Here is a 15,954-nt window from a genome sequence, read left to right on the forward strand (position 1 = left end):
TGGCACTGGGAGATCAGCTCGGTGCTTTGTGACCACCTAGGGGGGTGGGATAGGGAGGGTGGGAGGGAGACGCAAGAGGGAGGGGATATGGGGATATATGTATACGTATAGCTGATTCACTTTGTTATAAAGCAGAAACTAACACACCATTGTAAAGCAATTATGCTCCAATAAAGATGTCAAAAAAAATGTAAGGAAAAAAAAAAAAGAATCATTCTGGCTGCTGTGTGGAGAGCGGATCGGGCCTTTCCCCCTCCAGCCTTATGCAGAGAAGGGAGAGTATGCCTTGCCGGCGAGAGGTCACACGGCCACCATGACACTCATCTGGGTCCTGAACACAGGCTGGTGGCTTCCCACACGCTTGGATTGGCCCGCATTTTATCCACCTTCCATACGATGCACGGAGGCACCGTAGGGCTTGAGAAATCACCTGTTGGCATATGTTACCTTTGCTTCTTCCATGAGGCTGGAAGTGTCCCTGGGATCGCTTTGGTGCTGTTCCACCAACAGACCAAACAAAGGACATGGAAATCACACTGGAAATTTCCAGGCCACATTGGCAAGAAAGAGGCACAGAGAAGACCGCTGCTGACCGCCGTGTGAGGACCAGCCAGAAGCCAACCAGGCTAGCTAGGGCTCAGAGCCTGTGGTCCCCACACAGATCCATCTACCCAGTCTCCAGCAGGAGCTCAGAAACAGGCTCTTGTCCCTTGGTGGCTGGATTCAACAGATGTGTGAGAAGGCACAGAACCACCTGCAAAGCTCATCCTGGCAGAGGTTGAAACATCTCACAGAGGAAAGAGGGCGGAGTCTACACCACTAAGGACCCCCTCTCAGGCTCTCCTCCCATCCCTACTGTGCCCCTGGCAACACGCTCATTCATTCTCCTTGCCAGGTGCCCTCTCTCTAAATTAGGTAGATTTCTGGCACACTCACTCTGCACTGATGGCTGGATGCCCCCCAGACTTTTCTAGACACAAACCACACAGAATGAGGAGAGCCTAGGTGGGCTGGGAAGTAAGGGCAGTGCTCCCAGATCAATCTGCCGAGTCCTGTTCAAGAACCTTCCTCCCTCCTGCACCTTGTCTGGCAGCAGCAGCCCCAGCACGCCCCCTCCCAACAGAACTCCAGTCTCACCTTGTTGATTTTGTTGGTTTTGGGGAGCGTCTGGCTGATGTGCAGGTCCGAATACCGGGGTGGCTTTCGTAGAGGGTTGTTGATGTCACACGGAACGGACTCTGTCCGGACTAACCTTGCTGGATCCGTAGGGGTAAAAACAGCGATTTGGGAATTTAAGTACCACTTTTGCTCTGTACTATCACGTCAAGAGAGCAGAGCTCTGACCCCACCTCCAAGGCCCACCCCCGAGACTGGAAGGGAAGTCCCTAAACACGATAGTCGCTGTGTTGTGTCACGATACTGGGATACTTTCCTCACTATCTGTGTCCTCTGTGGTTTCTAAAATGTTTGTGTTGTCAATATATGGCTTTTGACGATTAAAAATGATTACAATGAAACTGAAGCTATCGGAGCTTTCTTTCTCCAATACCATAATTGTTTCACATTGGCGTTCATTTCAGAATTGAACCTCCTTTGAAAGACAAGAGGCTCCTGATTTCTCAGGGGCTGTCATCTGTCGACAAGCTCGTCGTGGCCACCTGTCCCTCCCGCATCGAAGCTTGTGTGTTAGGATCATCTTGGGTCACCCGTGGGATTTCTCAGGCCCGAGCAGTCTGTAGCAGGTCAAAATACATTTGTGCTAAACCAGGTCACCATGGATCCCTGAAGGAAAGTCTCAGCTTCCCAGCTTCCCCTTTGCATCATCCCTAAAGGCACAAAGCTGAGCACAGAGGCGACGCGAAATAAATGTGTCCTAATCCAAACCACATCACCTGAGCCCCTCGCCCCGTTACCCCTCTGTTACTTACTATTTACAGGGACCACCGGGAGGCGCAGAGCAAGAAGCTTGCGTTCAGATGTGAGGCCTGGTAATGTTACTTGTTAGCTGGTTTTTTATTGTGGGGCTGGGGGTGTTCGTGGAAAAGTTAAAGCTTTGGACTGACCCAGGGGTTTAATTTCTCTCTTAAGCCTGGGCTGCCGTCACCATGGAAGCCAACTATATTTTCAACTTCCTTCCAAAGGTGGGTGGGTAGAACAAGAAGCTGGTGGACCTCTGGAAAGTTCCGTTTGCTTCGTGTGTACAGGCACCTGCTGCCTCTGAGTATGGGGGCCTCCTGAAGGTGGGTGGGAGGGAGCCCTTCCTCTGATGTCAGTGTCTGAGAGTGGGTCGCCTCCCAGCAGGCTGGTCCTGGTCTCCACGTGGGAGTCGGGCTCCAGCAGAGACCACAGTAGAGGGGAGTCCGGTGGGAGGCGATTTCCTCGACAAAGCTGACCCAAGACAAGGGCTCAGGAGTGGCGAGAATTCAGGTTTAAAATAGCCTCACGGCCTGTATACAGTTCTTCAAGGAACAGATGGTTCTTAATTAAGGATATGAGGTGGGAAGGGGCAAGAGAAAGGAGCTGAAGACTTTTCCTTCTCTTGCAATTTTCTCTCCTCGTGGAGGAAAGCGATGCAAAGATCATCGAAAACCGATGGCCCATTGGCTCTGGAAGACATGCGAGCACTTTTTGGCAGCAATCTACCTCCTTCTTTAAGTTTCCCTTGGGTTCATTCAAGACCAGGGGAGCGTCCCCTGAGCCTACACTGACCCGAGGTCGGAAGGGCTGGGAGGGGTGGAGGAGGGCGAGGATTAGTGAGTTGTGTTCCTCAAAGTTGGCACTAGGCCTCCATCCAGCCTATAGATGGGGGGTGGCAGGGACAGGGCCAGCAAGAATTTTAACAATTTTAATAAGTTGTTGACATTTAAAAGTAAGTATACGGCACATAAAACTATTTGAAACATGAGAAACGGTACAATGCAGGTCCACACTGCTGGAGCGGCCATCCTCTCTAGATGGCGCCTGGCTCTCTCTCCACTTTGCACGGCCCCGCCTGGCCAGCGGCTCTCATTTAGGGTACATGGCAGGCATCTGAGTTTGCAACTTCTCCTCTAGAGCAGTGCTTCTTTAAAGTGTAGATAAGTTGCCAGTAGAAGCTGTTTAAAATGCATGATCTGGAGTGAGGCCAGAAGTTGTGCATTTGTAACAAGCTCCCGGGCGATTCGCTGGAAGGGCAAGCGTCTGGACTAGTGACGTCCAGGAGAACTTTCTGCAATGATGAATGTGTTCTATATCTGTACTATCCAGTATGGTAGCCACATGTGGCTATGGAGCCCTTGAAATGGGGCTGGTGTGACAGGGTAATTACATTTTTATTTCATTGTAATACATCTAAATTTAAATAGTCAGATATGGCTGGTAGCTACTGAATTGAACAGCACAGGCTTACAGAATCCACCGGTGGATGAAGTTCAGTGTGGATAATGGAGTCGGGGAATAACTACCCCACAGGCCAAGAATTGGGGGAACTATTTTGAAAGCTCGGCTGTGAGGCCTCCAACTGAATCCCTAGCAGACAGGGAAAAGCCTTTCCTTCTCACTAAATTGGTCTTGCTCTTGCCTGGTAGAAGGCTGGTAGTGGCTTCCCAGAGGTAGCAGCTGGCTCCCTGCCTAGACAGGTTGGCCCAGACACTCCCAGGGCCCCAGGAGATGGAACACGGATGGCCCAAACCAACAGGCCCGAGCAAGACCCCTCCCTATGCCTACTTCTGCAGGGCCAGTTGACCGAGGCTGAAGAGCACATAATGGAAAAATACTCAGCTAGGACTCTTTTCAAGTGGGAAGGGAAAGGAATGGGATTGGGGGAAAGAGAGGAGAGTACAAATTAGGAAAGAGGACAAGAATGAGAGAAAAAGACTTAGGGAGGGCAGATGAATCTGGGGGCTAAAGTATTAGAGAGACCCGAATGGGGACAAAGGATAGGGAGAACAGGCATGGGAGGTGGATTAAGGAGACAGATGTCAGGAGGAAGGGTGTCAGAGGGAAAGAAATGAGACAGGCAAGGATCAAGGGTCAAGGGGTATCCAGAGGCGAGCTGGATGGGACAGCTATCTCAGAAGGCCTGCAGGAGCCACCCCCCCACCCCCACCCCCACCCCCACCCCACAGCCCCAGGGCAGTAAGTGTTAAATACTTACCTCCTCGGTGGATGATCAGGAGATGACAGGGTGGGGCTTCTTTGGTGCATTTGTTGTGGCACTTTAACCTGAGAGAGAGAAAGAGCGAGAAGGATGGATAGATGGATGGGTGGATGGATGGATGTTTAGATGGATTGGTGGATGGATGGGCGGGTGGATGTATGGTTGGGTAGATGGATGGGTGGATGGGACACACCAATGGTTCAGAAAGCTCTGGGTGCTGTGGATACCAAGACATGAGACGAGATAGGGCAGCTACTGCAAAGGCATACCCTTGGAACCTAGGAACTTAACTCTGGAGAGAGTTTGCTGCCATCCCACACTCACGGGTCAGTCCTGGGTCATCCAAGAGTTGGTAGCAACTGTTTCAGCAACAGTGCCCACTTGGACTTCATGCTTTGAAAGACATTGTTATCTATCAGTCTGTGTTCATCATCATCATCATTCAACCCTAATAATCATCACCCGCTTACTTGAAGACTCATTTGTGCCAGGCATTGCACTAAACATTCTATAGATGCTATGTCATTAGATCTGTATGACACCGTCATGAAATAGGTATTATTATTCTTCCCATTTTACAGATGGAGAAACTGACATTAACTGACTTGTCCTGGCAGAAACCCTGGGTCAGTGGTGCCAGAGGTGGCATCATCTTTTCTTAAAGGCTCGTGCTATAGGAGACAGCCAACCAAGGCTTCCAATTAGGATGAGATCAGTAACAGGTGTTAAGTTTTAGAGGTATTAAGTTTAAGAGTTTAGAGTCAAAATGTCTTCCTTTGAGACAAATCCAAGATGTCACCTTGCTCTTCCCCATACCGTTGTCAGACTTCAAAAGGGTACTATGACCTCGCTCTATCCTTTTCTTTTGGAATTTTACATCTGTAGGGTGGATACACACTGCAGCAGAGGCTGTCAATGCTCCATGCACATAACCTTTTGGATTCCCTTGCCATTTCTGTGTGCACCAGCTTAACCTCCAACGGCCAACATCTTTGCCAGAAGGCTACCCTCCGCCTGCTTAGAGGTTTATTATCGAAGTACTCTACACAGAGAAGTGGGACCTTTAGATTTGTCCTCCACTCTCTCCCCCTCTAGGGATTTGACAGATACCTTTAATGGAATGGTTTGGACGCCCAGACATGGACTTGACATTGACTCAGTTAGTCTAGTTCAGTGGTTCTCAAAGTGGAGTCTCCAGGCTAGCAGCAGCAGCAGCAGGTGAGAACTTTCCAGAAATGCAACTTCCAGGGCTCCAGCCCAGTTGTGGTGAATCAGAGACCCTGGAGCTGAGATGCCGGAGCCTGCTTTACCAAGCCCTCCAGATGAGTCTGACGGTAGGTGCTGACGCAGGAGAACCACTGGTCTAGTTGATGGGCTTGGAATGTCTGTGCACATTTCCCCAGTTCTCCTTGTGTTCAGTCTTTTATGGCCCTAACAGGGCCCTGAATTCCTCTGTGATATGGAAAACTTAGATCTGGGGCTCCCAGGGGTGCAGGGGGGAAGCCAGGAGGGATGTAGGCAGCGTGAAACAGTCTCATAGTGAGAACATTAGTCCATCTCAATTCTCCTTCACTCTGACTACATCAGGGGGGTTTCTTGTGCTAAGACGTGTTTACGTCTCTCTGCCAGGTGCTAACCCCAGTCCCAGGTTTGGATAGGCAACAGTATTCACAGGGAATTTAATAAATTTATTTTTCCATTGGGAGGTCTATTTATTTCTGGTCACCTTATTTCAATGGCAAGTGATGCTGATTCTCCATTCATGATTATAAGATACATTTTCACCTGTAAATAAATTTGCTTTAAGTGAAAAAGGCTACAAATGGTAAATGAATAAATGTAGGGCTGCTACATGAACAGAACAAAATCAAGACAGGGTGGTGAGTGAATGGCTGAGTTAGGTGGGGAAAAGTTGGCTGAGACAATCTGGAATCTTCAAGCAGAGGTGACAGCTCTTGGCACCTGGAAGTCTAAGAGGGCTGGAAACATTAGGAGGTACCCGTGGTCACAAATGTCACGAAGACCACGTGACTGAAAAAAAACAAGAGCTAACACTTATGCAGTGCTTACAATGTACCAGGCAATGCTTTCAGTGCTTTACACGATTTATTTAATCCTTGTAACAGCCCTAAAAAGTAGGAACTTCTGTTATCCCCATTTTACAGAATGAGAAACTGAGGCTCAGCAAATTTGGATAACTTGCCCAAGGTCGACTAGTCAGTAAGAGGTCCCAAGTCCAGCTCTAGCTCTGTTAGATGCCTCCAAAGCCTCCATTCTTCTTGCTTTACATCTTGGGGGTGGAGGTGAGTAAAGGGGAAGGTTCCTGTGGTCTATAAGCAGCTGAGTCAAAATGTCCCTTTTTTTGAGCCCGTCACCTTGCTCTTCCCCCTACACTTGCCTGACTTCACAAGGCAATAAAAATCCCACGTTACTGCAAACTGGCTTTTGTCTTTTTCTTTTCTAAGGCCCCCAGACTCAGACCTATAGAGAAGGGAAGACCTGCTGAGTGTGAAATTAGCCTTTAGTTCATTCTACATACACTTAAACTGGGTCTACTGGACCCCAGGTCCTGGGGACACAATGATCACCCAGATGAAGCCCTTATGTTTATGGGGAGGGTTAATAAACATGTAAACAAGTATCAGATAATCACCTGTGCGGTAAGATGGTGACCAAAATAATACAGGGAAATGAGATGGGGAGTGACAGGAGTGGGAGGGGGAAGGGCTCCAGTGGCACAAAGGTTGGGGGGCAAAATCAAGCCTCGTGGGTTCAGGGGTCAGAAGTTAAAGGTCGATGAGTCTGAAGTGAAGAGACCCAGAGTGAAGGGAAGACTTGAGGAAGGGGGGGTGGGCAGGACCCCGGGGCCCCAGCAAGGAGTCTGTATTTGATTCTGCAAACACCGGGAAGCCTCTGGAGGAATTGGATGTCTGTGACTCGGTCACATGGACGTTTGGGAAGCCCTGGTTGGGGAGACTGCTGACGCCAAGTGATAGTTGAACCAAGAAGTGTCTACACTCTTTCCTGTTTGAACTCGCTCAATTCCACCAGGAAGCTTCCAGAAAGAGATTGTTCCTTTCTGCCAGCCCCACCTAGGAGTCTCCTTGAACAATCCCAGCTGCAAGCTGGCGAGCAGATGTGAAGCAGCCCGTGCCCTATTGTGGGCAGCACCACAGAGTGAGGGCAAAGCAGCTGAATGTCGCCTTTGGATCACACCCGTATCAGGACGAGGCAGCCGAGCCCACCAGTGACCTCAGCCGTCTCCTGCCTCCCCCTGGCGTTTTCCTCTCTGTCTCTCACAGTAAGGGAGCAGCCCTCCTCCACCTCCGGCTGAAGGGTGGGAGACGGAACTCTCATCCTTCCAGCCAGGGCTTCGGAGGGCAGCGCGAGGACCTGGAGCACAGCCACTGCCCTTGCAGACACCCCAAGAGGGCACTCTCCGATGCACGGACACAAACTCTGCACAGAGGTTCACATGTCTAGAACTAGAACTGGAGCCCACACATCCAGGACCTGCTGACCCAGCCAGCAGGATTAGCTTAGAGCTGAAGTCACCCAGACCCTGGAGGGGAGGCGGTACAGGGACTGAGGCCAGACTTGTGCATATGCCCCACTTACAAAGAGTCATCTTTCCAGCAGGAAACACACATGATTCCACCCAAATTAGACTCTTCCTTTTCACTGCCCATGAAAGAAAAGAGCTACTAGCACGCAATTGATCGGTAAACCACCTGCTTCAGACCACATTCCCAAGGCATACCCTCTCGGGTTCTGACTCAGGAAGTGCTGGGGATGTGAGTTTTCAGCAAGTGCACGCCACAGCTCAAGGACCACAGTAGAAGAGGGATACATTCTACTTCCCAGATGAGAGGTGTCTGGATGCCTAAATCTTCCAGAAGGCAGGGTCCTCCCCGCTCCACACCCCCAGCAAAAAATAAATAAATAAATAAATAAATAAAAGGAAGTGGTGTCAGGATAATATACAGAACAAATCTGAGTTCAAAGCCTGACACCACTTCCTGGCTGTGACAAGCTGGGAAAGTCGCTGACCCGCTCTGAGCCTCAGTTTCCTCATCTGTAAAGTGGGGACAACCTAAGTGTCCACTGACAGGCGAATGGATAAAGAAGACGTGGCACATATATACAATGGAATATCACTCAGACATAAAGAAGTAACGAAACTGAGTCATTTGTAGTGAGCTGGACGGACCTAGAGTCTGTCATACAGAGTGAAGTAAGTCAGAAGGAGAAAAACAAATACCGTATGCTAACACATATATATGGAATCTAAAACACTGGTATTGATGAACCTAGTGGTAGGGCAGGAATAAAGATGCAAACGTTGAGAACAGACTTGAGGTCACGGCGGGGAAGGGGAGGCTGGGATGTAGTGAGAGAGTGGCATTGACATACATACACTACCAAATGTAAAATGGGTAGCTAGCGGGAAGCAGCCGCATGGCACAGGGAGATCAGCTCTGTGCTCTGTGACCACCTAGAGGGGTGGGATAGGGAGGGTGGGAGGGAGACGCAAGAGGGAGGGGATATGGGGATATGTGTGCATGTAGCTGATTCACTTTGTTGTAAATCAGAAACTGACACACCACTGTGAAGCAATTATAGTCCAATAAAGAGGTATAAAAAAAAAGTGGGGACGATCATAGCATCTGTCTCATAGGGTGGCAGAGGAGATTAATGATACGACAGAAGTAAGGTGCCCAGGACAAGCACTTGAAGTTGCAGGTACTCTCGAGCTGTCGCTTTTACGGCTAGTTTATGCCGTGTTCCACAAGCCCCGAAGACCCTCTGCTGGAGGACTTTCTCGGGCTGGGAATGTGTCGATGTGGGGCTGGACCCCAGGTGCCCATAGCCGTCACCCGCTCTTCCAGGACCCAGGACAGGCTGCCTTTCTTCCCCTCCCTGTCTCGCTCCCCTACTCCCCTGCTGGTGTGGCCTGGGATCACTTCTCACAGAAACCATGTGCCCTCAAATCCTCGTCTCAAAGTCTGTAGAACCAGGGGAGCCCAACTAAGACACCACGGTTATTAAAGGAGGCTCAGAACAGCGACGTGGTCTGTCCCAAAGTCCCCACACCAGAGCCAAGTCCTCTGCTCCCTGTCCCTCGTGTGCCCCTTGAGCCCGCAGTCCTGAAGGAGTTTCGTCCTCCTTGCGCTCCGTTCCGCGTGGAGGCAAAGGCAGGGGTGGGGAGGACACAGCTGACCGCCCTGGACAAAGCTCCGTCCCAGACATGGTGCAGAGGAGCGCCACGACTTAGGATGGTGGCTCTGATCAACTCCAGGCACCAGGGAAAGGTCGTATGTGGTTCCAGAAGTGGTGAAAAGCCGGAGCCTCGGAATCCAGACAACCTGAGCTGGAATCTACCCTTTCCAGACTAAGGGGGCATCCATCTCCCTTGTTAAGTTCCGGTTTCCTCATCTGCAAAACTGCCATGAGGATCCAGTGAGAAAATGCCTAAGTGGTGCCCACCTGGGCAGCAAATAAGTCAGTGTCTCTGCAGGCAGGGCTAAGGCACACTTGAGGGCACACGGGGAACGCCACGAGAGCCTCAGACAGCTTGGAAACTTGGAAAGCGTTTATTTAAACCTTTCATGGAAAACAGGTTTTTTTTTTTTTTCAACTTCAAAGGCTAACAGAATAAGCTTCAGTTATCAAGAAAAGTTGCTTACGTGGGCTATCTCATTCTCCAAAGGAGCTGCTGGCCAAATGAGACATCCTCTCTGTCTGAAAATTAAATATGTGAATTTATCTTGGGGGCAGGATCTGGGTCTTCCTCATCTTTGCAGCAACCGTCCCTACCCCGCCTTCAGGGCCTGGTCTGGTGGCTGGTGCACGATACATGCTGAACAGATATTGTAGAGGTGGAGGGAGAGAGGAGGAGAGAAAGACAAAGGAAGGCAAGCCCAGCAGCAGGGAAAGCCCATCGAATGCTCCTCGTGTGGGGCCCTTAATAGTCTCCACCAATTTTATAAAATGATTTCTATTTCTTATAAGTTGTATCCCTTGCAGAGTGTGAAGTGCAAACACATCCCCTTCAGCATTCCCTTCATTCTGCCCTCCTTCCTCCCCGACGGGGAGGTGGGGGACAGGGGTCTGACCACAGGCAAACTGGACTTCCATGGATCTTGCCTGGGAACCGCGGGGACAAACGGCCCCTTTTATGAGCAGCTCTGCCATTTCCTTAATGGATTCGTCCTGGCCCCCCAGCAGCCCCATGGAGCAGGCGCAAGCCTGGAGACCGGCGTGGGGCTGGAATCAAGAAGGGCGGCCTTCCTGGAGGAGGGGCCCCAAAGACTCTTGCTGGTGAACACAGTCATCACATTCATTTCAAATGGTTCATGGGGGATTCTAACCAGTTTATGAAAAGTTTGCTCCAAGCAGCCCAAATCCCTAGTCCTTTCATCTCACACCAGCTCATGTTGCAACCCACCCGAGAAGGCACTGCCTTTCCTTCCGGAGTGCAAATGGGATGTTTTAAAAACCTGGTCCCCGATATCCAATTGAGAAAACGTTAAGCAAACACCAATTTGGGGCCAGGCGCTCTTACATAACCCTGTACAACTCTGAAGAACCATCCCGTGAGCCATGGATAATGCTACACCCGTGCCTGTTTTAAAGTCAAAAAGACTGAGGCTCAGGAAGCAGCCCAATCATACAGATAGTAAATGGCAGAGTCAGGATAACCATTCATTCACTCACACAAGAAACATCATCGCCTTCCTCCTCATGTCAGGTGCTGTGAGAGGCACTGGGGTGTATAATAAAATAAGACAAGAACTCTTTCTTTAACGATCTTTCTTAGAATCATCTACAAAGGAGTTTACTACCTAGATGGGTATATAAAGCCATCTCTTGTCCTTTCAAACATGAACATCTTTCCACTTGTCCCATCACCTCAAAATTGCCTCCTAATAGGAACATACATATCGATAATTACCTTAAATGTAAATGGATTAAATGCTCCAACCAAAAGACATAGACTGGCTGAATGGATACAAAAACAAGACCCATAGATATGTTGTCTACAAGAGACCCACTTCAGACCTAGGGACACATACAGACTGAAAGTGAGGGGATGGAAAAACATATTCCATGCAAATGGAAATCAAAAGAAAGCTGGAGTAGCAATTCTCATATCAGACAAAATAGACTTTAAAACAAAGACTATTACAACAGACAAAGAAGGACACTACATAATGATGAAGGGATCAATCCAAGAAGAAGATATAACAATTGTAAATATTTATGCACCCAACATAGGAGCACCTCAATACATAAGGCAAATACTAACAGCCATAAAAGGGGAATTCGACAGTAACACAATCATAGTAGGGGACTTTAACACCCCACTTTCACCAATGGACAGATCATCCAAAATGAAAATAAAAAAGGAACACAAGCTTTAAACGATACATTAAACAAGATGGACTTAATTGATATTTATAGGACATTCCCTCCAAAAACAACAGAATACACTTTCTTCTCAAGTGGTCATGGAACGTTCTCGAGGATAGATCATATCTTGGGTCACAAATCAAGCCTTGGTAAATTTTTAAAAATTGAAATCATATCAAGTATCTTTTCCGACCACAATGCTATGAGACTAGATATCAATTACAGGAAAAAAATCTGTAAAAAATACAAACACATGGAGGCTAAACAATACACTACTTAATAACCAAGAGATCACTGAAGAAATCAAAGAGGAAATCAAAAAATACCTCGAAACAAATGACAATGAAAACACGACGACCCAAAACCTATGGATGCAGCAAAAGCAGTTCTAAGAGGGACGTTTATAGCAATACAGTCCTACCTTAAGAAGCAGGAAACATCTCAAATAAACAACCTAACCTTGCACCTAAAGCAATTAGAGAAAGAAGAACAAAAAGACCCCAAAGTTAGCAGAAGGAGAGAAATCATAAAGATCAGATCAGAAATAAATGAAAAAGAAATGAAGTAAACAATAGCAAAGATCAATAGAACTAAAAGCTGGTTCTTTGAGAAGATAAACAAAATTGATAAACCATTAGCCAGACTCATCAAGAAAAAATGGGAGAAGACTCAAATCAACAGAATTAGAAATGAAAAAGGAGAAGTAACAACTGACACTGCAGAAATACAAAAGATTATTAGAGATTACTACAAGCAACTCTGTGCCACTAAAATGGACAGCTTGGAAGAAATGGAAAAAGTCTTAGAAAAGCACAACCTGCTGAGACTGAACCAGGAAGAAATAGAAAATATGAACAGGACAATCACAAGCACTGAAATTGAAACTGTGATTAAAAATCTTCCAACAAACAAAAGTCCAGGACCGGATGGCTTCAGAGGTGAATTCTATCAAACATTTAGAGAAGAGCTAACACCTAACCTTCTCAAACTCTTCCAAAAGATAGCAGAGGGAGGAACACCCCCAAACTCATTCTACGAGGCCACCATCATCCTGATACCAAAACCAGACAAAGATGTCACAAAGGAAGAAAACTACAGGCCAATATCGCTGAGGAACACAGATGCAAATATCCTCAGCAAAATACTAGCAAACAGAATCCAACAGCACATGAAAAGGATCACACACCATGATCAAGTGGGGTTTATCCCAGGAATGCAAGGATACTTCAACATACCCAAATCAATCAATGGGATACACCACATTAACAAATTGAAAAATAAAACTCATACCAAAAAAGTGCCTCCTAGAAATGATCCCATTTGGATTGGAACCAGGTTTCCAGAGTCCTGGGTTGGGAAGAACCAATTTCCCTCCAGAGGCTTCTTTTGAGATCTATTCCAGCAACTAGTATCTCCTGAGTGCTTGCTATGTGCCAGGCACGGTGCTCGCCCTGGACGTATAAACAGTGAACAAAGCAGACACAGCCCTACCCTCGAGTAGTTTAAAGTCTGGTCGGGGAGACACGCAGGTAAATAGACAAACACAATGTAGTATGTTATATGGAATGATCGTGAAGGGCGGGGTATGGCACTCGGAACTGAGGGGAGTCAGGGAGGGCTTCCTGGAGAAAGTGATAACTGAGCTGAGCCTGGGAAGCGAGCAGAGTTGTGCAAGGAATATCTAGGCTAAAGCACTAGGGTGCAAAGGAGCCTCAGTGGGTGGGCACGTCTCCTGCTGATGGCTCAGAGAAGCTGGAGCTCCAGGCGTAAGGAGGGAAGTGGTGAGCGGGGAGGAAGGAGAGGTAAACAAGGATAGTGCAGGGGCTCCTCGGGAGACTGGATTTTATCCTGAGAGCCAGGGGGAACTAAGGAAGGGTTTTAAACAGGGAGGTGAAGGCTGGATACGCATCTTGGAAAGACCCCCCCTCTGGCAGCAGATACAATCACAGGGCAGCAAGTTCCCCTCTCAGGTTACCCTCCCCGCTCCCTGCCTCTGCGCGCCTTTTCCCACATCACCGCATTAAGTGCTCCTTAAGCCTTCTCGCAAAATCACTGAACAAAATCAGTACCCCCTTCGCAGTGGGCCTGTCTGAATGAGTACCCCAACCGAGCAGGTTTGACGCCCCTGGGGTCTCTCATTTGAGCCCGTGCTTCTAGAAATGTCTCCATATGCTCTCAGTGAAGAATCTCAAAAAGCACCCCTTCCCTCACTGCCGACAGCTCAGTGGGGTTGAGCTCTCTGGCCTACAACTGGGTTAGAAAGAAAAAGGCAATGGCAGAAATGAGCAAGGGAGATGGGGAGTATTAACATAGAGATAAGACTGAACGCTCCAGCAACGTAATGAAAAGTAATCAGGAAAACCCCGGCACTGGTCTCTCCACAGAGGATACTGTAAGGAAGCCGTAGATTTGTTACCTGTTGGTGATGCCTTCCCCGACCCCCTCAGCTTCCCCGAGAGAGGAGAGCATGACCACAGGGTCTGCTGGGTTACCAGCACCCGGGGGTGTTCATCACAGAGACCCATTTGTCATCTTTCAATTCAAGGAGGTTGATGAGGGGAGAGGGTAGCAGGCGGGGGAGGAAAAGACTGACAGCTCTGGTCCAGGGTCGGGTTGAGATCAGACGCTCATCTCCTGTTCTGCTTGTCTGGTTCAAGGAGAAGCAGAGTGGGGGCTGGCAACTGTGTGGCTGGTCCTTTGCCCGTGCAAAGTGGTTACGGCTCTGGGACCTTGAATCAGAGGGGTCAGTGGGTTTGAGGAGTGGATCCACCCGCAGTGAGACCCTGGGCCAACTATTTACTCCTGAAGGCCTCTGTTTTCTCATCTGTAAAATGGGGACAATAATAGACCCTACCTCCCCTGGTTGTTGTAAGAATTAAATGAGCTTGTGCGTGTAAAGTACTTAGCAAAACGCCTGGCACCCAGTAAGCCCTCAATAGAAGGGATCAGCATCATCTTCATCCTCATCTCCAATCCCCACCTCAGCCTCAAGAGAATTATAATCCTCCGTCACATACCACTGTAACTGGACCCAACTATAATAGGTAAAAACGCATATAAGGGGCCATTAATTCCCATGACGATTATTGCAAAAACTGAAGTGTTTCTATTAATGGAAAAATTAGTTTGGGCTTCAAGCTGGTGATCTCTGAGATGCATACTCATAATTATATCCTGCCAATATCCTGCCCGTTGTACAAATTCCTGAAGCCTCCAGGAACTTAGCGGCAGCTGCAACACCAGCTCATCATTTCCCCTGCTTTTCAAGAGCTGGGAAAATTAGGGCACCCAGTGGCTCAAACCAACCATGGCTTACTTCACGCTTTTATCTCCTTGTCACCTGTGGCTGAAGTCATTTTGCAAACACAGGAAGATTTCAGATAAAACATTGTATTTGGATGTAAGGACACGGGCTAGAAGGACACACAGGGCAAGAAGGGAACCAAAGAGTATGTGAAATCCAAGTGAAAAGATCCAGTAACAGAGCAAAACCAGATAAAGAAGTGCATGGAAATTAGCAAAGTGACTGCGTACGTGAAAAGAATTGAGTGCAAGCGTGTCTAGCCAGGCTACGGCAGGCAGGAGGAGACCTGTGGAAAGTGCATTAAAACACCACTGGAATAAATTGGAAATCTCGTGCTCGTTTCCAAACATCACTCTTTACCTTTCTAGGGAAATGATTATGGGCCTCACCCCTACAGACGTGGGCAGGGACCTTAACTGGAGCGTGTGAAATGTTTCTACTAGCAAAGACCTGCTTCGACCCACCTGGGGCACCTGGGACACAGGACTTCCAGTGTTCAGCCCAGTCCCAAGCAAACCAAGCCGTTTGATCACTCTATTGAATATTTTAGTAGTGACACTCTAATGCTGGCATTCAAAAACTGAATAATGGATACACAGTCCCATTGGTTGGGAGTGAAGGATTTACGATATAAAACGGTGGTTCTCCTCCAAGGGCAATTTTGCCTGCCACCCCAGGGGTGGCAATGTCTGGAGACATATTTGATTGTCACAACTGAGGATGGAGTCGAGGGGGTGGAGACAATGGTGCTAAACATCCTCAATGCACAGGACAGCCCTCACCGCAAAGAATTACCTAGCTCAGAATGTCAACAGTGCCAAGGCTGAGAAACCCTGATATACACCCTTTAACACGTCTCCCAAGAAGCTGGCTGGTTCTGAAAATCCCCAAAGAAAAATGGAGAACAAGAACTACAGAAAAGTAGGAAATGGGCTATAACTTTTCCAGAACTTTGACCTTGCTTAAACCCAGACAGAGGTGATTTGGTGAGTCTGTTTCTTTTCATACTTTGTATTAATAGAGAATCCACTTCTGCAATGAAATAAGTGCTGAACAGCTTAAAGATTCTGATTTGAAGGAATCCCCAAATCATCAAGGT

General features: G+C 48.1%; 1 protein-coding gene across 4 annotated transcripts in view; it reads right to left on the reverse strand.

Moving 5' to 3' along the window:
* KSR2 (kinase suppressor of ras 2) overlaps positions 1-15,954 on the reverse strand; it is a 410,583-nt gene that overhangs the window by 98,764 nt on the left and 295,865 nt on the right. For 3 of the 4 annotated variants that reach the window (XM_067015445.1, XM_067015444.1, XM_067015446.1), the window contains 2 exons: positions 4,136-4,203; positions 1,138-1,262 (listed from right to left, as the gene is read on the reverse strand). In XM_067015445.1, coding sequence (XP_066871546.1) covers positions 1,138-1,262; positions 4,136-4,203 — 193 coding nt within the window. The remainder of the gene's footprint in view (positions 1-1,137; positions 1,263-4,135; positions 4,204-15,954) is intronic. The other variant, XM_067015448.1, reaches the window with a different exon arrangement.

This window comes from Kogia breviceps, chromosome 15 (genome assembly GCF_026419965.1).
Source record: "Kogia breviceps isolate mKogBre1 chromosome 15, mKogBre1 haplotype 1, whole genome shotgun sequence".
NCBI classification, from domain to species: Eukaryota; Metazoa; Chordata; class Mammalia; order Artiodactyla; family Physeteridae; genus Kogia; species Kogia breviceps.